Genomic DNA, 22,483 nt, shown 5'->3' on the forward strand with positions numbered 1-22,483 from the left:
TTATTTATTTCAGGTGGTAAATGTGAATGGGCTGCAGTGTGACCCCCCCTTGGGCCGGTGCTGCACGGATTGCGGTCCGGGTTGGGCAGCCGGGCAGCTGGGCCCCGTTGTCCTGGTAACGATGGCAGCCGTGGGGCGGACGGAGCCGCTGCGGGAGCCTCGCTGCTCACTGCGCCGCTTCCGAGGTAGGCCCGGGGTTTGGGGGGGTCGGGGTTGGAGGGGTCGAGGTTTGAGGGGTTGGAGGGGTCGGGGTTGGGGGGGTCGGGGTTGGGGGGGTCAGGGTTGGAGGGGTTTGAGGGTTTGGGGGGGTCAGGGTTTGGGGGGTCGGGGGGGGGGGTCGGGGTTTGAGGGTTTGGGGGGTCGGGGGGGGGGAGATCACCATCACCGTCGCCACACAATACAATACACACGCCTGTTGCACCCTCCCCTTGCCTCCCATTCTCGGTTCTTGGTTTCTTGGTCCTCCAAAATATTCAGGAAAAAACTGATTATTATGAACCCATTTTCTGTTATTTGCACTTTATCAGTTTATTTATTCATGTGTGTATATATTTATATTATGGTATATGGACACACTTATCTGTGTTGTAGTAAATGCTTACTGTGTTCTGTGTGCTGAAGCAAAGCAAGAATTTAATTGCCCTATACAGGGACACATGACAATAAACTCACTTGAACTTGAACTTCCAAATGGAATTTAAACTGGAGGTTGTGAAGGGAGGGATTAAACCAGAAAGGGTTATTGGGAAGAAAGAGCTACTTTAAATTTAGTTGCATCTGGTTGGGTAACTATAGTTGGGTGGAGATTATTTCATGCTTTAATTGTGCGTGGGAAGAACGAATTGCTGTACACATCTGTCTTGGTAGCTGGGATCACAAATTGGATCGAATGCCCTCGTCTGCTCCTAATTGGTTTGGGTTTGGTGTAGGTAACCCACCCAGGCAACTTCATTCTAAAATACTGTAGGAATCTGTAGGGTGGTGAATCTGTGCAATTCCTTGCCACAGAACGATGTGGAGGCCAAGTCAGTGGATATGTTTTAAGGCAGAGATAAAGATAGAAACATAGCAAATAGGTGTAGGACCATTCGGCCAGTACCGCCATTCAATATGATCATGTCTGATCATCTAAAATCAGTAGGTACACAAAAATGCTGGGGAAACTCAGCGGGTGCAGCAGCATCTATGGAGCGAAGGTGATAGGCAACGTTTCCGAAACATAATGGATATTTATATCCATATTTATATTTATATTTATATGTGTGTACATATAGGAAGGAACAATAGATGCTGGTTTACACCGAAGATAGACACAAAATGCTGAAGTAACTCAGCGGGACAAGCAGCTGGATAGAACCTCTAGTGATGTTTCGAGTTGAGACCCTTCTTCAGACTGAGTCAGGGGAGAGGGAGCCACTGAGATATGGATGGGTAAGGTATGAAAACGAGAGATCAAAGGGTACGAAGATCAAGGAAAATGTAGAATAGATAATTGTTAGCTTGGAAGGTGACTATGAAACAAACAAAGATAACATTTAATCAGACTGGTCAGAGAACGAGGATGGGAGGGGTGGAGATAGAGGGTTACTTGAAGTCAGAGTATGGAACGCCTCATGCGGTGTAGACGGAGGAATTGGAAGTAGGGGATGGAGTTTTTACAGGAGGCAGGGTGGGAAGAAGTGTAATCTAGATAGCTGTGTTAGTCAGTAGGTTTATAATAGATGTCAGTCGATAGTCTAAGTGAATTTGAGTGCAGTATGTATGTATATTTGTATGTATATGTTTGTGTATGTATATGTGTGTGTGTATACATATAATAAACGAGAAAAAAAGGTTCAGTGTGTATATACATACACACAGACACTGAAACTTTTTCCTCGTTTATTATATTGTTTACAGAGTACTATGTTTACATATTCTGTTGTGCTGCTGCAAGTAAGAATTTCATTGTTCTATCAAGGTCATATGACAATAAAATATTCTTGACTCTTGACATTATTCCCTTATCATGTATCTACACTATGAATGGCTTGATTAGTTCGCTGACTAGTTAGTATGCAACGAAAGCTTTACATGCGACAATAAACTAAACTGAAATGAACTAAAAAAAAAAAAGATGGAGTAACTCAGCGGTTCAGGCAGCATCTCTGGTGAAAAAAGTAGGTGACGATTCAGGTCGGCTCAAAATTTCTCCTGTTTCTAATAATTTACCTTAGTTTCTCCTTCTGTGCCAATTATTAGGAGTAAAGATGCTGTCAAGCTCCTGGAGTTGTTGAAGGAACTATCTATGACTGCAGGCTGATGTTAGTGAGTGTTTAAAATGAGGCCATCTCAGTTGGATAGATTGGTCTGAAAAGGACACATCGTGCTGGCGTAACGCAGCAGGTAACGGGTGATATTTCGGGTCGAGACACTTCTTCAGACTGAAGAAGGGTCTCGACCTGAAACATCACCCATTCCTTCTATCCAGAGAGGCTGCATGTTCCGCTGAGTTACTCCAGCATTTTGTGTCTATGTTTGGCAAAAATATTAATACGGATATGGTGGGGGGAAGGGCCCGTTTTTCTGCTGTGCAACTCCATGACTGTAAATTAACATGTATATTTTGTTTGTCCCATATGCAGTGGATATTAATGTTAAGAAGCCCCTTCAACCTACCCATCTTAGCAGTGAGCAAGTAGCTGTGGAGATCTGGTCACTCTGTTTTCAGCTTGATCTTCTTATCCGGGCAGAAGTCCATCAGGTAGGTAATGTATGGGTTAACTTTAGTGAGAAAAATGATTGATAATTAATGACAGAACATAAATATATAAGCTACAAAGCAAATACATTGTTTGAAGTGTGATTCAACACGTGAAAGCAAAAATGTAAATTTACTATTTTTAGTTTTTTGGCCATCTGTAGGATATGTTCGTTTATTGAAACTATATAATAATATGCGACATTCTTTACAATCATATTATCTTGCTGCTCATCAAAAGTTAGCAAGAAATATATCAGCAGCTTAAACTGTGAACATTGCCATCACCATAAATATAGTTCTGAATGTAGAACTAAATTCAGCTGGAAATTCATGAATAGGAATCTCCTGTATTTTTGTCTATGTTCATTTTATGTTCTCCATCTCTAACAGCCCCCATTTACGCATTGACGAGATAATCTGTTTCATAAGATCACGACATATGAGCATAATTAGGCCATTCGGCCCGTTGAGTCTGCTCTGCCATTTGATCATCTTCCCTTTCAACTCCATACTCCTGCTTTCTCCTCGTAACCTTCGCTGCTTTTACTAATTAAGAATTTATCAATGTTTGCTTTAAAAATACCCAATGACTTGGCTTCCACAGCCGTCCGTGGGGCCGAATTCCATGGATTCACCATCCTCGGGCTAAACAAAATCCTCCTTATCTCCATTCTAAAGATACGTCCTTTTATTCTGAGGCTATGTCCTCTGATCCTAGACTTGCCCACTTGTGGAAACATCCTTTCAGCATCCACCGCATCTAGGCCTTTCTTTATTTAATAAGTTTCAATGGAATCCCCCCCCCCTCATCCTTTTAAACTTCAGTGAGTACAAACCTAGAGCTTTCAAACACTCCTCATACATTATCCCAATCACCCGGGGATCATTCTAATAAACCTCCTCTGGGCCCTCCCCAATGCCAGCACATCCTTCCTCAGATATAGGGCCCATAATTGCTCACAATACCCAAGTGTGGCCTGACCTGCGTTTAATAAAGCCTCAGCATTGCATCCTTGCTTTTATATTCTAGTCCTCTTGAAATGAATCATAACATTGCATTTGCCGTCTTTACTACTGAATCAACTTGCAAATTTACCTTATAAATTACCCCCATGGTTTCACCATATCAGAGATATTCACCTCCTCCTCCCACAGCTTTCCAGGCTTTTTTTTCCATTTTCCATTTCTGACCAAGGCCCTCTGACTTGAACCATTTCCTCTGCTTCTCTTCCCACAGATATGGCATGACCTGCAAAGTATTTCCAGCATTTTGTGTTTTTGTTGAGGTTTTGCACTTCCCTTTGACTAAAATAATCTTTTGTTATCTAGTTACAGGAACAGCTTAGAGAAGATAAAAGCCCTGTGGAATCAGAATCTTTCCATACAAGAGGTAGGTACATTTGTACTTAGAAAAAGTAAATCAAATAAGTTGCAGTTGGTGGAAATCTGAAATAAACCAGAAAATGCTCTAAATGTGTAACACCTTTTGCAATATCTTTGGCAAGAAAAACAGAGTTAATGTTTCAGACAGTAGACAATAGGTGCAGAAGTAGGCCATTCAGCCCTTCGAGCCAGCACCGCCATTCACTGTGATCATGGCTGATCATCCACAATCAGTACCCCATTCCTGCCTTTTCCCCATATCCCTTGACTCCGCTATCTTTAAGAGCTCTATCTAACTCTCTCTTGAAAGCATCCAGAGAATTGGCCTCCACTGCTGAAGCAGAGAATTCCACAGATTCACAACTCTTTGGGTGAAAAAGTTTTTCCTCATCTCTGATCTAAATGGCCTACCCCTTATTCATAAACTGTGGCCCCCTAGTTCTGGACTCCCCCAACATCGGGAACATGTTTCCTGTCTCTAGTGTGTCCAATCCCTTAATAATCTTATATGTTTCAATAAGATTCCCTCTCGTCCTAAATTCCAGTGTATACAAGCCCAGTCGCTCCATTCTTTCAACACGTGACAGTGCCGCCATCCCGTGAATTAACCTTGTGAACCTACGCTGCACTCCCTCAATAGCAGGAATGTCCTTCCTCAAATTTGGAGACCAAAACTGCACACAATACTCCAGGTGTGGTCTCACTAGGGGCCCTGTACAACTGCAGAAGGACCTCTTTGCTCCGATACTCAACTTTTGTTATGAAGGCCAAGATGCCATCAGCTTTCTTCACTGCCTCCTGTAAACTGCATGCTCACTTCGTAAGACCAAACATGTTGTCAAAAGAAAGAGAGAAAACAAGATATTTTTCATGTTACAGATAAATTAGCGGAAGGATGGGTAAGACAAAGCAAAATCTGTGATAGGATCAGTCTAGGGTTGCTGTGGCAATAAGTTGTAGACAGAAATGGGGATGAGTATGTTAATGGGGGCTGTTGAAAAATGCTCTGCATGTGCTGCAGATTTTTGGCCTCTATTGGATTCTATATCACTAGGTAATTTCAGGAAACCCTAGGGAAAGATGTATTTGACAAACAGGGCAAGGAGTGAGATATGAAGTAACAGTGGATAAACTATCAAAATAGGGTTCATTCTGTATTCAAAGTATAAACAGTTCAGTTATTTGACTGCAAAGTGACACAGAACTAGAAGATAATCCTTTGCTGGAACGATAACACACTTCTGGATATTGGAGAATTAAATTGATCAAGTGAAGCAAAGTTGTTATTGAGGCATTTTGCTTAATTTGGAAAAGCTACAGGTTAAGTGGACGGGCAGCTGTCATAGAGGACAGGTAAAGTTCTGCTAGATGTCAGAACGTTTCATTAAAAAAAAGCTATATTTTTAAATCAAAATGTATGAAGCTAAAGAAAGCTATTTGCTAATATGTATGATTGTTAGGATATGGGTACAGAAACAGTAGATTTGAAATAATCTTGGGTTATAATAAAAATGCAAAAAATTGATCTTTGAATTCTTCAACATTCATATGTGTGTTAATGTATATGCAATGAATCAGCAGCTAATATGGCCATAGAGTCACACTCAAATGTTCAGACCCTTAGTGCTTTTTTTGTGGTGTGTTGGACTGCTGCAGAGCACAAAATGGAAATGATCAGGCAAGCTCAGTATCAGGTCTAGGCCCAGGGTTCAGAGGGAAAATATGCCATGCAATTGGAGCCTGGATAGATCGTTTAGAGATACTGTGCGGAAACAGGCCCTTCGGCCCACTAAGTCCCTGCCAACCAGCAATCCTAACACGATCACACACACACACACACACATGACAATTTACAATTTCACGAAAGCCAATTAACCTACAAACCTGTACATCTTTGGAGTGCGTGAGGAAACCAGAGCACCCGGAGAAAATCCATGCAGGTCACGTTATAGGAGTAGAATTAGGCCATTTGGCCCATCGAGTCTACTCCTCCATTCAATCATGGCCGATCTCTGCCTCCTAATCCCATTTTCCTGCCATCTTCCCATAACCCTTGACACCCGTTCTAATCAAGAATTTGTCTATTTCTGCCTTAAAAATATCCACTGACTTGGCCTCCACTGCCCTCTGTCGCAATGAGTTCCACAGATTAACTACCCTCCGACTAAAGATGTTCCTCCTCACCTCCTTTCTAAAAGAGCGGCCTTTAATTTTGAGGCTATGACCTCTGGTCCTAGACTTTCCCACCCGTGGAAACATCCACTCTATCTATTCCATTCATTATTCACAGTCATGGTGACGGGGAGAACGTACAAACTCCGTACAGACAGCACCCGTAGTCAGGATCGAACACGGGTCTTTGGCGCTGTAAGGCAACAACTCTACCGCTGCCCCATCATGAACCACAGGCTTTTGGTGTTAAGGAATAGGTGCGTTTACGAATAAGGGTGGGTTGTATCAGCAGTGGCTGTGCCCCGGGGTATGTTATTCTGTAGACAAAAATGCTGGAGAAACTCAGCGGGTGAGGCAGCATCTATGGAGCGGAGGAAATAGGCAAGGTTTCAGGCCGAAACCCTTCTTCAGACTGATGTGAGGGTGGGGGGGGGGAAGAAGAAAGGAAGAGGAGGAGCCAGTGGGCTGAGGGAGAGTTGAGAAGGGGAGGAGAAAGTAAGGACTACCTGAAATTAGAGAAGTTATAGAATACTCTGGGTGGGGATGGATGCAGGAAATTAACATAACTAAGGTGAAACCACTCGAGTCCAGTTCCCATTCCTAAGATTTCAAATTGCATAAGTCAATACAACAAAAGCTTTGTGTTCTGGGTGTCTCCGAATGCTGTGACCTAATTACCCTGGCAATGTTCCAAATGAATAACATTATTACAGAAAATGCAATGTCAGTGCAGGCATGGTTTATAGCCAGGAGTACCTTGGTAAATTATGGAGTTAGTTTTTTTTCTCAACGTTCAATTATTTCGGAATCTGGGTATTGTTGATCTTAAAAGGATGGTAGTGCAATCTTTCAAATGACAAAAAAGTTCCTTATTTTTTTTCCGGCAGAATGGTACAGTGTGGGAAGCTGTACAAAGCTTTGAAAGACAAATGTTCTGCCCATGCCCTGCACCATTCTTAGTTTTTAACCTACTTAATCTCCCATTCTTAACCTACCTGATCTCCCGGTGGCTCAGCACTTCAACTCCTCTTCCCATTCCTAATCTGACCTTTCTGTCCTGGGCCTCCACCAATGTCAGAGTGAGGCCCAGTGCAAATTGGAGGAGCAGCACCTCATATTTCGCTTGGGTAGTTTACACCCCAGCGGTATGAACATTGACTTCTCTAACTTCAGATAGCCCTTACTTTCTCTCTCCATCCCCATCCCAGTTCACCTACTAGTCTTACTGTCTCTGCCTACATTCTATCATTGTCCCGCCCATTCCCCTGACATCAGTCTGAAGAAGGGTCTCAACCCGAAACGTCACCCATTCCTTCTCTCCAGAGATGTTGCCTCAACCGCTGAATTACTCCAGCATTTTGTGTCTACCTTAGTTTTGTCTACTTGTGTTTAAAAACAGAGCCCGTCAGAACAAAGGAAAGTGAGGTAAAATACCATCTTACCTGTATTCTAATAATGCTCCAGGTTCAGTTGAGTTGCCGTGTAATACTGCACAGTGCAATTTTTTTTCGTCTCTTCAAATGCTACTATTTTATAGTTCGTTTGTAAGAGTGCTAATCTGAGTGGTTTTCTACTGTGGATAATGTGCACTGAGAAATTGATTGCGAACATCCCAATAAATTTTGTATCATAACAGTGACCAAAGAAGCATTCAATTTATTAACATGGACTGGAATTCAGTCATGGTCCCAAAAATGAAAGCATTTAATTCTGCCCACAAAGTTTTAATAAAGAATAATGACCAAAAGTATTAATCAGTTTACAGCACTTTGTTTTCAAGTTATTGAATTTTCTTACAGGCATAGATTATGTTGAAAGAATTAAACATTATCTGGAGCATCTACCAGACCCCGTTCCGCAGCTGGAGGTAATGGCATCTTTCCCATCTAATGAAACTCTAAATAATTGTATGGTGGTGGGCCATATTGTTCCTGTCTAGACATTTGGTATTCTTGGGGATGACCACTTGGTGATTTTGCTACCAATCAGACACAATCAGTGGTGATCCCCAAGAATACCAAATGTCAATTGTAGTGAAAAACCTTAGGAATTGTAACATCCAGTCCTACTAATCAATATGTTCCTGTCTAGACATTTAAGTTGATTGAGAAGTATTTGCATTAAGTACTTCATGATGCACTAGTTGTAATAACAGAAATATTGTGTAAGGTTTGAGATATTTATGTGCAGTAGAGGTACTTTTTAAATATGCTGTTATTGAATGGAATATGATAATTTTGCCATTTTAAAGCAATGAACTCTAGATTATAAAATGTTTTCTCAATGGCACAATTGCTGTGGTATTGTCATGCAGCTTCTTTTTCTCTGACTCTCCACATTACAAACTACCTTTAACAGGATTACCTGGATTTTCAAGGGTTGTCAACATTATTTCCCCGGGTTGAAATATATGTGATCCATGGTAGACCTGTTGATATGCTGGAACGGCCAACTACAGATGGTAAGAATGCGTCAGTATGCAGTGATCCTTTCAAATGGTGTCAAATAATAACTGATATCTATACACATATAGATGTTTAAGAAAGAACTGCAGATGCTGGAAAAATCGAAGGTAGAGAAAAATGCTGGAGAAACTCAGTGGGTGAGGCAGCATCTATGGTGCGAAGGAATAGATGAGGTTTCCCACCATTGGAATAGGTGACGATCGCACCACTGGCCACATTATCCTATCTCCTCCTCTTTCGGCTTTCCGCAGAGACCACTCCCTCCGTAACTCCCTGGTCAATTCGTCCCTTCCCACCCCCTCCCCTGGTACTTTCCTTTGCAACCAAAGGAAGTGCTACACTTGTCGCTTTACCTTCCCCCTCGACTCCATCCAAGGACCCAAGCAGTCTTTCCAGGTGAGGCAGAGGTTCACCTGCACCTCCTCCAACCTCATCTGTTGCATCCACTGTTCTAGGTGTCAATTGCTCTACATCGGTGAGACCAAGCGCAGGCTTGGCGTTCGCTTCGCCCAACACCTCCGCTCAGTTCGCATTAACCAACCTGATCTCCCGGTCAACCTGATCAGCACTTCAACTCCCTCCCATTCCAAATCTGACCTTTCTGTCCTGTGCCCCCTCCATGGCCAGAGTGAGTCTCACCGCAAATTGGAGGAGCAGCACCTCATATTTCGCTTGGGCAGATTACACCCCAGCGGTATGAACATTGACTTCTCCAATTTCAGGTAGTCCTTGCTTTCTCCCCCCTTCCCCTCCCCTTCCCAGCTCTCCCACAGCCTACTGTCTCCACCTCTTCCTTTCTTCTTCCTTGTATCTAGAGTGAAGTCTAAAGATTTATCATGAAAGCATCGCAAAGATCGAAAGGACCAATACAGTTTTTGTAAAGGAAGGGTTTACGGAGTCAATTTTCTAATCTCTACGCTCAAGGAATTATAGGGGTTTTGAACGGATGAAGGCTCAGTAAAGTGAGCCCACAAGTTAACCTGAAGTTTTTCCATATCAAACTAACAAATTAATAATGTTCTGGATACCAAAATCTATAAAATATTTTATTATTGGTACTTCATAAGTGACTGGCTTACAAGCCCAGTGATGTTTGTTTCATTGTAGCAGAGCAGGCTTTTATATTCTTATAAAGCTTTATCATAACGGCTTTATTATTACTCCATGTTGAATGAAATGGATAATCCACAGCATGGAATGCAGAATTAAGAAAAGTGCCAAACTTGTTTGTGTTACTTGCAGCAATGAAGTCAAGTAATGTTTACTGCCTGCCTTTTACACACTAGCTAATTTTCCTAGCTTTGGTTATTGTGCACTTGATCCAAATTTAAGGTAGCATTTGCCTTAGGCAGATAATGCAGATGTAATGTGTAGGAAGGAACTGTAGATGCTAGTTTACACCGATGGTAGACACAAAATGCTGGAGTAAAATTCAGCGGGGCAGGCAGCATCTCTGGAGGGAAGGAATGGGTGACATTTTGGGTCGCCCTGAAGAAAGGTCTCGACCCGAAACATCGCCCATTCCTTCTCTCTAAACATGCTGCCTGTTCCGCTGAGTTACTGCAGCATTTTGTGTCTATCTTCAATGCAGATGTAATAGTCTTCAATGATAGAATGCATAGTTTTCTAAATTTGGTTAAACCTGCTTCATCAAAAAGGATATTCAGGTAGTATAAAAAAAACATATGAAACCTATGCAGTTGGTTTAACATGAGTTCAGTGCATGAACTATTTAGATATTTGGGGTTGGATACCATAATATGTGATGCATTGCTGCAGCAGTGATTAGTATCAAATTTTCTTTTTTGTTTTTAATTCCACAGTAGCAGTTTAAGGTGTTTTTTTAAATTTAATTTCATTTTTTATATTAATTTTTATTTAGTGTTGACTCAGCCCCATGGTTTTCTATAGCTTTTGCATCAAAGATGGCTCTTTTTGTTGTGATCGTGAAGAATAATGGGGGTTTTCAATTCAGGTGAGTTAATAAGTAAGATAAATTTCCTGTTCCTATTTAGTTTGTACAAATCGTCATCTAATAACTGAACCTCTCTTAAAAAACGAAGAATCTTTGCTTGAGCATAGTGGAGCAGGACATCTGTTTGCACACATGCTTGCCCATCCTATATACTCAATCTCTATATTGCCAGGACTACATTTCTCGCACAAGAAACTGAAGAAGCTCACAGACATTGTAGGCTCTTTGAACTCTTCAAACAGTGGAGAAAGTTCAAAGTTAAGTTCGAAGCTGATCAGTACGGGTATCAGGGGTTATGGAGAGAAGGCAGGAGAATGGGGTTGAGAGGCAAAGATTGATCAGCCATGATTGAATGGTGGAGTAGACGTGATGGGCTGAATGGCCTAATACTGCTCCTATAACTTATGAACTTAAACTTTTTGAACAACTGATTTCAAAGTATTAACTTCTAGGGTAAGTGAAAGCAATGCACTTGAGATCTCACTCAGTTAACATCAGTTGTTAACAAAGTGGAACTGACATTCAGAGATCCAATGGCACTGGAGCCATTTGTTTTGTGAAATTGCTAAACTTTTTAATCTATGGAGCTGGAATTCTGGAATCTCCAAGTCACAATTTGGAGAGCTGGCATGAGAAGATTATTGGCATGAGGTAGTAGCATTGGCAGGATAATGTTATACTATTTGAGCCTTTAAAAATCACATAGTATATAACATAAGTGGAAGCCTGGGAACAATTTTAATTGTATTCTTTTTATTCGGGGATGGGTTTGTAGCCTGCAAGACCCTGAACAAAAAAAGGTTAAAACAGAGAATTTTTCTGTGGGTATGCAAACCCGACTGCTTTTTGTGATTCTCCTTTCTCCCCACCGTCCCCCACCCCCCCCACCGCAAAAAAGTGAATCAGTTTCTCAATGTGAAATTGATACATCAAAGTATTTGGATGACTGCCTTTATTGTTTAAATTGGGCATATAATATACTGAGATGTTACAGGGCAAAGCAGCATTTGATCTTCACTGAGATTGAATCCATGAGTGGAATTTGATAGTTACATAAAGAACACACTGAAAGGATATCTTTATTCCGTGAATTGATAATTTGATTTTTGATATTTGCATGTGCAAGCTTGTAACACATTTACTCTCCTACAACCATATTGCATACATTTTCATACAAATTAAAAGGTTCTAGGAGCAGAGTAAGGCCATTCGGCCCATCAAGTCTACTCCGCCATTCAATCATGGCTGATCTATCTTTCTCTCTTAACCCCATTCTCCTGCCTTCGCCCCATAACTCCGACGCCCTTGCTACTCAAAAATATGTCAATCTCCACCTTAAAAATATCTAGTGACTTGGCCAGACTTGGCCATTGACTTCCCAAGATAATCTTGAAGATCCTTAATCATTATTTACAACAATGTTTTAACAATGTTAAAACGACACTATCTTTACAATGTGCTAATTAATATGTATTGTTAAGTTCATGATCAGCATATGTTTCCACTTGTTCTACTTAGTGTGGTAATTTCCCCTGCTTTGCTGTTGCACCAGTTAAGGATGTTGAGCCCAGTGATTGAAGTTTCTCCGTTTGTTTTCATTGCAGATTATTTTTCCCACATTGGGAAACTAAATCAACTTTTGGTTTTAAGTCAACAGCTGGAAGATGATGTTCAGCATCTGGGAAGCCATAAGTACATAGCACATCAGCTTTCAGTCTTGTATGTAAGTATCATCTTGATTTGCCTCGGGGCATACTGTAACAATTGACCAAGTGCTTACTATATATCATGTCATGTATTATCATGTATTAGAATAATTTTACTCCTATTTCCTCCCTTTTTCTCCGCATCCTTCCTAAATGAGATTATTGTAACCATATGGATTCCACTAAAGAGGACATTATTTATGCAAAACAATGTGATTTTGATTGAAGGTTTAAACATAATCTGTGGATTTTAATAGCTAACTACAATCAAGGATCATTTTTCTGACTATGTTTAACTTATTATAATCTTTTCTTTATGCCTTAATAATACACTCCGCGATTGCATTGCCCACTAGGCAATAATATAGGATTTTATAATTCCTTCCTTTTTAAAGTATATTTATTTACTTCTTCTAGAAAGTTCTGAATTATTTCAGTGGATTTATTACATTCGATATACTTAAAAGAGACATTGAAGCTAATTTCAAAGCTTTAAAATCTGGATTGGCTGTTGACGAGAGTTCTGCGCGGGAGCCTCTGCTACCGTATCATTATGTAAACTGGTGAGTAGTACTGATGGGAACCAGTGGATTCAGTAAATAGTGGAAGGATGCTTGTTTAAAAATGCCCTTCAGTGAGAATTACGAAACAATTTAAAATGTTGATAAACAGCTGATAAAGTTTGAAGTTAAGTTCAAAATTGATTAGTACGGGCCTGGGCCTCAAGGCTGATGGGGCAAAGGCAGGAGAATGGGGTTGGAGAGGGAACGATAGATCAGCCATGATTGAATGGTGGAGTGGACTTGATGGGCCGAATGGCCTAATTCTGCTCCGAATGAACTTATGACGTCTCATGTCGTCCTCCGGAAAAGCAGAGCTTGTAATTGATGAGATTAATTATTGCTAATATTAAAAAGGAACAATGCTGTTGTTAATACCGAGCTAATCATTGTTTACAATTTATTATTTTTCTTTTTAGGATACTCTGCCTTACCCGCAGCATCATCAAAATTGTATCCTCTCTTCCTGACGAGCTTACCGAAGAACTCTCTTTGGTTATGTCTTGTGCTGCGAATCTGAGATAATGCTCGTATGCTCAAAAAACACTGAGACTTTAAGTAATTATATGTTGCACTGAAGATCAATCTGAAAAGGAACAGCAGTGAGTTATTTTAGAGCTTAATGGCAAGAAATTCTATTGTGTGACACAGTGTCTGTGTGCTACACAATTGAATTTCTACCAATAAAAAAATTATGTTAAAGGAAATCAGGGACTTATTGCATGGATGGTGAAGTCTTCAATTCTTGCCGCTGGTGCTCAGATGTACACAGTGGTGTTCAATGGCATGGAGTGCATGCCTGGTTGAAACTTCAATCTTTTTCAGCACATGTTTTGGCTATGGTTGTCTCAACCCAGTCATGCAGAAGCACAACTTTGCAACAGATTCAGAGCAGTTTATTGTCATAAACACCAGGGTGTAACGAAATTCCTTGTTCACATGAAGCAGCCAGTATATATACAGGGAACAATAAATACAAGAATGAGTGCACAGCAGCAGAATAGTGCAAGATTATAGTGCAAACTTGAAAGTAGTGTAAAATGATGAAATTGTTATAATGGAATAAGCAAATGAGGTAGAGTTAGGGGAAAGAGGACATGGTCTCACCTTCAAGTAGGAGTTGTGAAAGATGTTCAGGTGTCTGATAGCCCTGTGGAAAAAGCTGTTCTTAAGTCTGGAAGTCTGGGCTTTGAAGCTAATGTATCTTCTCCCAGATGGTAGAAGAGAAAGACTGGAATGGCCAGTGTGCCGGTCATTTTTGGCAATAGTTACAGTCTTCCTGATGCAACACATGGTGAAGATGGGCTGTATGGAAAGGATTGCCGAGCCTGTGATGGACTGGGCTGTGTTTAACACTCTCTGCAGGTTCAGGCAGTCAGGAGCAGGGCAGTTGCCATGCGAGGCTCAGGTACATCCCGTCAGAACACTCTCCATATCATGACGGTAGAAGTTCGAGAGAATCCTCGTGGACACACCAAATCTTCCCAGACTGCTAAGAAAGTAAATACTCTGATGTGCTTTTTTTTTTTAATCGTTGCATCAGTGTGAAGGGATCAGCTAAGGTTGCTGATGATCATATATATGTAGGAGCTTTAAGGTGTTGACCATCTGTACAACAGTTCCCTTGGAGAGGGCAGGATTGTGCTCACCCCCTCGCTTTCTTTGGTCGACTACCATCTCGCTGATTAGGCTAGGTTGTTGTCCTGACACCATTACACGAGGTTCCCAATCTGTACTTTGTGTTATTGTTGTTGTTGATCTGCCCGACAACAGGTGGTATCTTAAAAATCGATTTGGCTTTGTACTTCGACACACAATCATAGATATGCAGGGAGTACAGCAAGTGAATGAGCACACAAACCTGAGGGGCACCACAGCCGGGCATCAGATTGGGAGGAATGTTATGGCTAATTCTAACCAACTGAGATCTACCAGTCACGATATCCAGAGGCTTGTTGCATATGAATGCCACAAGGTCCAGGAGTTTAGGTTGAGCTTATAAAATATATACTGTATACAATATCATATGCAATGATCTTATGTATAAAGTCACTCCTAAACTCCAGAACATTGGCTTTGGGCTTCAATAGGCTTCTGGACTTACTGATTTTTATTTATAACATATATACAAATGAGGCTTGATTCATCATTGGTTAAAGGGAACTAAACCGTGGAGTGGAAGGCCCACCTTAGCTGGAAGAACTTGCTTCTTCCAGCAGCTCTTTCCTTGTCCACAATATTTCCCTGCTCCTTTTGATGAACAGTAGCCCATAACCTAATTGCAGCACTAGTTTTATTTTACCTCCTTTTCCCCAACCCTCAGCCAGTTGTGTCTCCATATTTGTACCCAAAACACCTCACTTCCCAGGCTGAAGTCCACCAACCCTATCACCCCCACCTCCAAACCCAGTAACAAACTGCACAATGCATCTTGTCGTTCTGGAATATTTAGCATTATGGTGTGCATTTCTTCCTCAAAAGTCTCTGGTTTCCAATGTTTTCTAACCGTTGATAAAGCTTTGTAAGCAAAAGAAAATCATGTTGATTTAAAAAAGACAAAATGTTGGAATAACTCAGCAGGTCAAAAAGCATCTGCAGTTCCTTGTATCTTCAAATTCTTGTTGATGTTTGTCAAAACTATACCTGTCACAGCTTGTGGAGATTTGTTTTGTACGGCCAGTGTATTTGAAGATTTGCCTCAATGCACTCTGCAATGGCAGATCTTGCAAAGGAATGGCCTATCCATGTGTTAATGGGTTGGGTTTGGGTATCATGCACAGAAAATGTCAATGCGTGTTCTAACTGCGTGTTCAGGAGGGAACAGTTTCTGGCCCAAAGTCTCATTTACTTTATTGTGACACCACGAGTTCTTTGGTGTCCAGCCAGCACCGAGCAGAGTAATCACATCAGTCGTACCCCCCCCCCCCCCTTTGCTTATTTCCCACTACCCCTAAATCTCTCTCTTACCTGTTCATTCACTCTCCTTTGACTCTTTTGCCACTTACCTAGTCTAAGAGGTTATTTACAGTCACTGATGAATCTATCAGTAACCAGAGCACCCATCAAAAACCCATGCAATCACTGGGGGAACATGTAAAACTCCACAAAGACTTCACCCGAGACATCACCTTAGGGCGGTAAAGTGCCGCAGTTGCTGCCTTATCGCAAGAACCCGGAACCATGAATAGCATTCCATGTAGCACCCTGGCTGAGATTAATTAATTTGAATAAAAGAAAAAAAAAACAGGGATCAGGGTTCGGGATTTGCAATTTAACTCAAGTTAGTTTCACAATCTATTTACCTGTCTGAGACATCAGAAGAAACTCCGCACGTTGCAATGTTCAGAGGTCTATGTGTATTGTGCTTACAGAGCTATTGTGCTGTTCGCTCTCGGTACATATAACAATTAAACATTCTTGACTCGAGGTCAGCAAAACAAAATCTATAAAATATCACAGAAATACAATAATGCAGATGCTGGAAATCTGAAATAAAACAGAAAATGCTGAAGATATTCAGGGGCTCAGTCAGCAAGTGAGAAGAGGGAAATAAAGCTAACTTTTCAGGTTGCTAATCTTTCATCCTAACTATACCTATTTTGTACTTCTTAAATTGAATGCTTTGATGAAGCAAAGCTAGCACATACTTTTGACATAATTTTAATACTGAACAGTGCTGCAGATCAGATCAGTTTATTGTCAAATGTAGCAGGGTGCAAAGAAATTCCTAGTTCGCATGAAACTCACTAGGTTAACAATAAATACAATATAACAATCAATAGAATCACAAATTCAAAGCAGCAAAATGATGCAAAGATTATCGTGCAACCAACAGTAGTACAAAAAATAATACGAAAGTGCAATAATGAAATAACCAAATGTGGTAGAGTTGAGAGTGAGAATAAGCAACAGCACCTCCAGGGAGTATAAAAGAGGTGATAGCTGTGGGGTAGAAGCTGTTCTTGAATTGAAATGCTTATTAACTGACTTCAGAGGAGGTTCGCTAACTACATTGTGTGCAGGAGAGCTTTTCTTCCCCACAACCAGACATTTTTGCACGACAACCTGGTGGTTTCAGGGACGCTATTGCTGAAATTGCACTTAAATTCCCGATCTTTCGTTTCGCCGAACACCTCCGCTCGGTCCGCAATAACCAACCTGACCTCCCGGTGGCTCAGCACTTCAACTCCCCCTCCCACTCCGTATCCGACCTCTCTGTCCTGGGTCTCCTCCATGGCCAGAGCGAGCAAGACCGGAAATTGGAGGAACAGCACCTCATATTCCGCTTGGGGAATCTGCATCCTGGGGGCATGAACATTGAATTCTCCCAATTTTGTTAGTCCTTGCTGTCTCTTCCCCTTCCTCAGCCCTCCTGTCTCCTCCCATCCCCCAGCCTTCGGGCTCCTCCTCCTTTTCCCTTTCTTCTCCCCGCCCCTCCACCCCCCATAAGTCTGATGAAGGGTTTCGGCCCGAAACGTTTCCTATTTCCTTCGCTCCATAGATGCTGCTGCACCCGCTGAGTTTCTCCAGCTTTTTTGTGTACCACCGATGATTTAATTAATGTCTTCAAGTTAGTCCAACAAATGGGGGAATGGGATTAATGGGAATGCATCGAGAGCTGATGTAAACTTCATAAACTGACTGGTCTCCTTCTATGCAGTAATATGAAAATATAAACTATATATAAGCAGGATCTTGATCGATTGGCCAGGTGGGCTGAGGAATGGTTGATGGAAGTTAATAGCGTAATATGAGGTGTTGCATTTTGGGAAGTCCAACATGGACATGTCCTACACAGTGAATGGTAAACCTCTGGGGAGTGTTGTAGAGCAGAGGGATCTAGGAGTGCAGGTGCATGGTTCCTTGAAGGTAGAGTCACAGGTAGATAGGGTGTCAAAAAGGCATTGGCATATTAGGCTTCATCGGTCAGAGTATTGAGTATAGAAGTTGGGAGGTCATGTTGCAATTGTAAGGCCATATTTAGAGTACTGTGTTCAATTCCATGTTCTAGGAAAGATGTTGTCAAGCTGGAAAGGGTACAGAGAAGATTTACGAGGACGTTGCCAGGACTAGAGAGTCTGAGCTATAGGGATAGGGTGAGTAGATTGGGACTCTATTCCTTGGAATGCAGGAAGATGAGGGGTGATCTTATAGAGGTGTATAAACAGACAACTAAAATACACACAACTAAGACACACACACACAACTAAGTTAGGATGGGGTAGAAGCCCAAAGGGTAGGATGGGGCTGAAGCCCAAAATTTAATGCCTGGACTGGTTTTTCGCCAATAGTTATTGGTTTTCCAGGATCTAGTTTTTTGTTGTTGTTTTTTTTTTGATTTCACAGTCACTAAAACAAGTGTTATTGTAATTATGTACTTTTCAGAGGTGATCCACACATTTTGTTTGTTACTTGTAGGCTTACATGTATGCAATTTTATATTAAAATGTAGCTTAGATCTGTGTGGTCCATTAACTCGCAGGCCCTTTTTAAGCGCACATTTTGATTACTTTCCATTCTACCATAGAGATATAAAGTCTATAATAGACTTTATTTGTATTTCTATGATTCTACAAACCTTGGCTGGGAACCTGGGGCTCACCAAAATTGTTCCCAATTGGGCCCAGCACCTCCTAAGGCCGGCCTTGTGGAAAGGACAGGTTTGGAAGGATATGGACCAAATACGGGCAGGTGGGACTAGTGTAGCTGGGACATGTTGGCCGGTGTCGGTAGGTGGGGCCGAAGGGTCTGTTTCCACACTGTATCACTCTATAAGTCTATGATAATCACTTAATCACAATGCTACTGTATTCCTGCACTTTGTGTCCTGTGTCTCCTAATCTTCTTGGCTTAGGTTTATTATTGTAATGTGGATCAAGTGAAAATCTTGATCCTATTTCGTTGCCTATTTCCTTCGCTCCATAGATGCTGCTGCACCCGCTGAGTTTCTCCAGCTTTTTTGTGTACCAAGTGAAAATCTTTGTTTTGCATGATAACCAATCAAGTCAGACAATACTATACATAAATACAATCAAGCCAAATTCAAGTCAATAGGTAGAGCAAAGGGGGAGATGCAAGAGTGCAGTATATAGTTCTCAGCAATATATCGCACCAGTTCCAGAGACAAAAAAGTCTTGTTTTTTAACCTTAAATTTTAACATCCTTATAGGTAGCAGCGTATATATCTGAAAAACTGCTGGAGGATCTCAGCGGACGAGGCAGCATCTGTGAAGAGAATGGACAGCAGACGACATTTTGGGTTGGGAACCATAGTCTGGACATTTCCACATTTTCTTTGAAATATATATATTTTAGATGCAGCATTTCAATGTTTATACTGCCACATAAAAAAATCAACAAGTGATAATATGACTCCTGAATGACAACTGAGGTTTTATTAGTTTCAATTTCTATCACATTTCTAAAGCTACAGACTATGAAAAGAATTACTCTTCTTAGAAATGGTTTCAGTTCCATCATGAATTTTTTTTATTTTTCCTGAGACATTATATTGAATTCCATTGAATAAAAGCATCATTCTAACAAACAAAGACACTGCAGGATTAGTTCTATAACTGAGATAGAACAAACTGTGATGTCTCTCTCACTGAGAGACAGTGAACTTGGCTGATGGATAAATATTACCCAGGATAGCAGGAGTTTTTTTTATTGCTCTTCTCTGAAAAGCACTACTTACATCAGTGCACCTGGGTTCTCTCTTTGTTCACCGTCTCCATTCAATCCCCCACAACCTCCCACACTGGGTTCCACCTGTCCATCATCCCTCCATTATCTGGTTCTACTTATGTTGTGGAGGCCAAGTCAATGGATATTCTTAAGGCAGAGATAGATATATTCTTGATTAGTACGGGTGCTGGGGTTATGGGGAGATGGCAGGAGAATGGGCTCGAGAGGGAAAGATAGACCAGCCTCGATTGAATGGCGCAGTAGACTTCATGGGCCTAACTGCTCCTATCACGTGTGTACTTATCTTCCAGCCCCTTTCCATCTTCAAGCTTTCTTGCCTAATATGATTAATATGCTGCTGTATTATTCTGGAAAGGATTGAAATTGTCTGTCACTTTGACCATTTCCCTTTCTCTTCCCTACATTCTAAAAAAAGAATGTTCTGACATCCAGACTCAAGAACAGTCCTCTGAACTCAGTTAATAAGCATTTCAATTAAGGACAATTAGGGATCAGGAATAAAAGATACCCACCGGCACCCTGTGAAAGTAAAAATAAACATAATGAAAGTCAGCAACTGGGCAAGGTGAAGTAGTGGATGTTAAGAGTAAAATTGTAGAACTACTGCCTCGCAGCACCAGAGACCTGGGTTCGATCCTGACCTTGGGTGCTGTCTTTATTATTGTTATTAATGCACTATTGCTTCTTTGTTTTTTATGTGTATGTGTGTATATGTGTGTGTATATATATATACATGTGTGTGTGTATAAATATGTGTGTGTGTATGTGTATATTTATGTTTATGAATATGTGTATATATGTGTGTTTGTATGTGTGTATATATACATATACACAGACTGAACTTTTTTCTCCTTTATTATATTGGTCACAGTGTACTATGTTTACATATTCTGTTGTGCTGCTGCAAGAATTTTGTTGTTCTTTCTGGGACATATGACAATAAATCACTCTTGACTCTCGTCTGTGTGAAGTATGTACACTCTCCCTGTAACCGTGTGGGTTTCTTCCCACATCACAAAGAGTGCAGATTTGTAGATTAAACGTTTGTGTAATAGTCCCTAAGTATGTAGGGCATTGATGAGATAGTAGGATAACATAGAACTAATGCCAATGGATAATTGATGTCAGCGTTAACATGGTGAGTCTGTTTCCAGGCTGTATCTCTAGATACTCTAAATTAAAAACAAAATTCTGAAATCCCACTCATTGTCACTTTCTTGAATAATATGGGACATCATTTAAGTGTCATATAAAATAAATGAAATTATAGTTTAAGCCAATGTTTTTTTTAATCCATTTTGTCGAGATTTTCAGTTGTATTAAGTGAATAAAAATTCTGTTTGTATATGGGGAATTGTAGTTTTTGTCTGTATTATAGTCTGTTTTTACATTATCCATCCTGCACATCTTTAGGGCATGGAAGGAAACCAGAGTGATCGAAGAAACATGTTGGCCTGGGAAGAACGTGCAAACTCCACACAGAGAGCACTCATAGATGTCAAGTTGAATCTGGGTCTCAGAAACAGTCGAGCAATAGCAACTGTAATGTCACAATGATGTTGTTAAGATGTAAGGAGTGCAGAGAAGATTTATAAGGTTGTTGCCAGGACTTGAGGGTTTGATCTATCTGGGAAAGGGTTGGGCAGGCTAGGACTTTATTCTTTGGAGTGATGATCTTGTAAACGATGTGTAAAGTCAGGGGAACAAACAGGGTAGATGCAGAGTCTTTTATCTAGAGTAGGGGAATCAAGAATCAGAGGACATAGGTGAGAGGGGAAAGATTTAATAGGAACCTGAGGGGCAACATTTTTGCACAGAGGGTGGTGAGTATATGAAACAGCCTGCCAGAAGAGGTAGTTGAGGCAAGTACTATAACAACATTTAAAAGATTTGAATGAATGAATAAGTTTGTTTAAGAAGGAACTGCAGATGCTGGAAAATCGAAGGTAGACAAAAATGCTGGAGAAACTCAGCGGGTGCAGCAGCATCTATGGAGCGAAGGAAATAGGCAACGTTTTGGGCCGAAACCCTTCTTCAGACTCAAAGGAAATAGGCAACGTTTCGGGCCGAAACCCTTCTTTATTGGCCAAGTATGTACACATTGGTGCTCCGCTCAAGTAATAACATGACATACAGTAACAATTAAGAATAAAACATTAATATCAAAACATTTCAGTTTAAACATGAGAATAAAATAAAATACCAGTGCAAAATAAGGCTACAGACATTTGGTTATTGAGTGGAGCTACTACTCGTGGAAAAAAGCTGTTTTTATGTCTGGCTGTGGCGGCTTTGACAATCGGGAGTAAAGTGTTTCAAAGAGTTTGTGGCCAGGGTGAGAGGGGTCCGAGATGATCTTGCCCGCTCGCTTCCTAGCCCTTACAGTGTACAGTTCATCAATGGAGGGAAGGTTGCAGCCAACAACCTACTCAGCTGATCAGACAATTCGCTGCAGCCTCCGGATGTCGTGCTTGGTGGCTGAGCCAAACCAGACCATGATGGAGAAGGTAAGGACAGACTCCTACGATGGCCGTATAGAATTGGACCATCATTGCCTGTGGCAGATTGTGCTTCCTCAGCTGCCACAGGAAGTACATCCTCTGTTGTGCCTTTTTGACTGTGGAGTCAATGGTAGCCCCCCATTTAAGGTCCTTGGAGATGATGGTTCCAAGGAACTTAAAAGACTCCACAGATGTGACTGCGGTGTTGTTGATGGTGAGTGGGGGGGAGGGAAGGGGGAGCTCTCCTAAGGTCTACTATCAATTCCACCG

General features: G+C 41.1%; 1 protein-coding gene across 1 annotated transcript; it reads left to right on the forward strand.

The window, feature by feature from the left end:
• Positions 1-19: 19 nt before the first annotated feature.
• Positions 20-16,430, forward strand: LOC116974626. The gene is made up of 8 exons (XM_033023304.1): positions 20-185; positions 2,625-2,743; positions 4,073-4,133; positions 8,098-8,165; positions 8,657-8,759; positions 12,343-12,461; positions 12,862-13,007; positions 13,424-16,430. Exons 1-8 carry the CDS (start codon positions 122-124, stop codon positions 13,527-13,529), a joined length of 786 nt encoding a protein of 261 aa, XP_032879195.1. The 5' UTR covers positions 20-121; the 3' UTR covers positions 13,530-16,430.
• The last annotated feature ends 6,053 nt before the right edge of the window (positions 16,431-22,483 follow it).

This window comes from Amblyraja radiata, chromosome 6 (assembly GCF_010909765.2).
Source record: "Amblyraja radiata isolate CabotCenter1 chromosome 6, sAmbRad1.1.pri, whole genome shotgun sequence".
NCBI lineage: Eukaryota > Metazoa > Chordata > Chondrichthyes > Rajiformes > Rajidae > Amblyraja > Amblyraja radiata.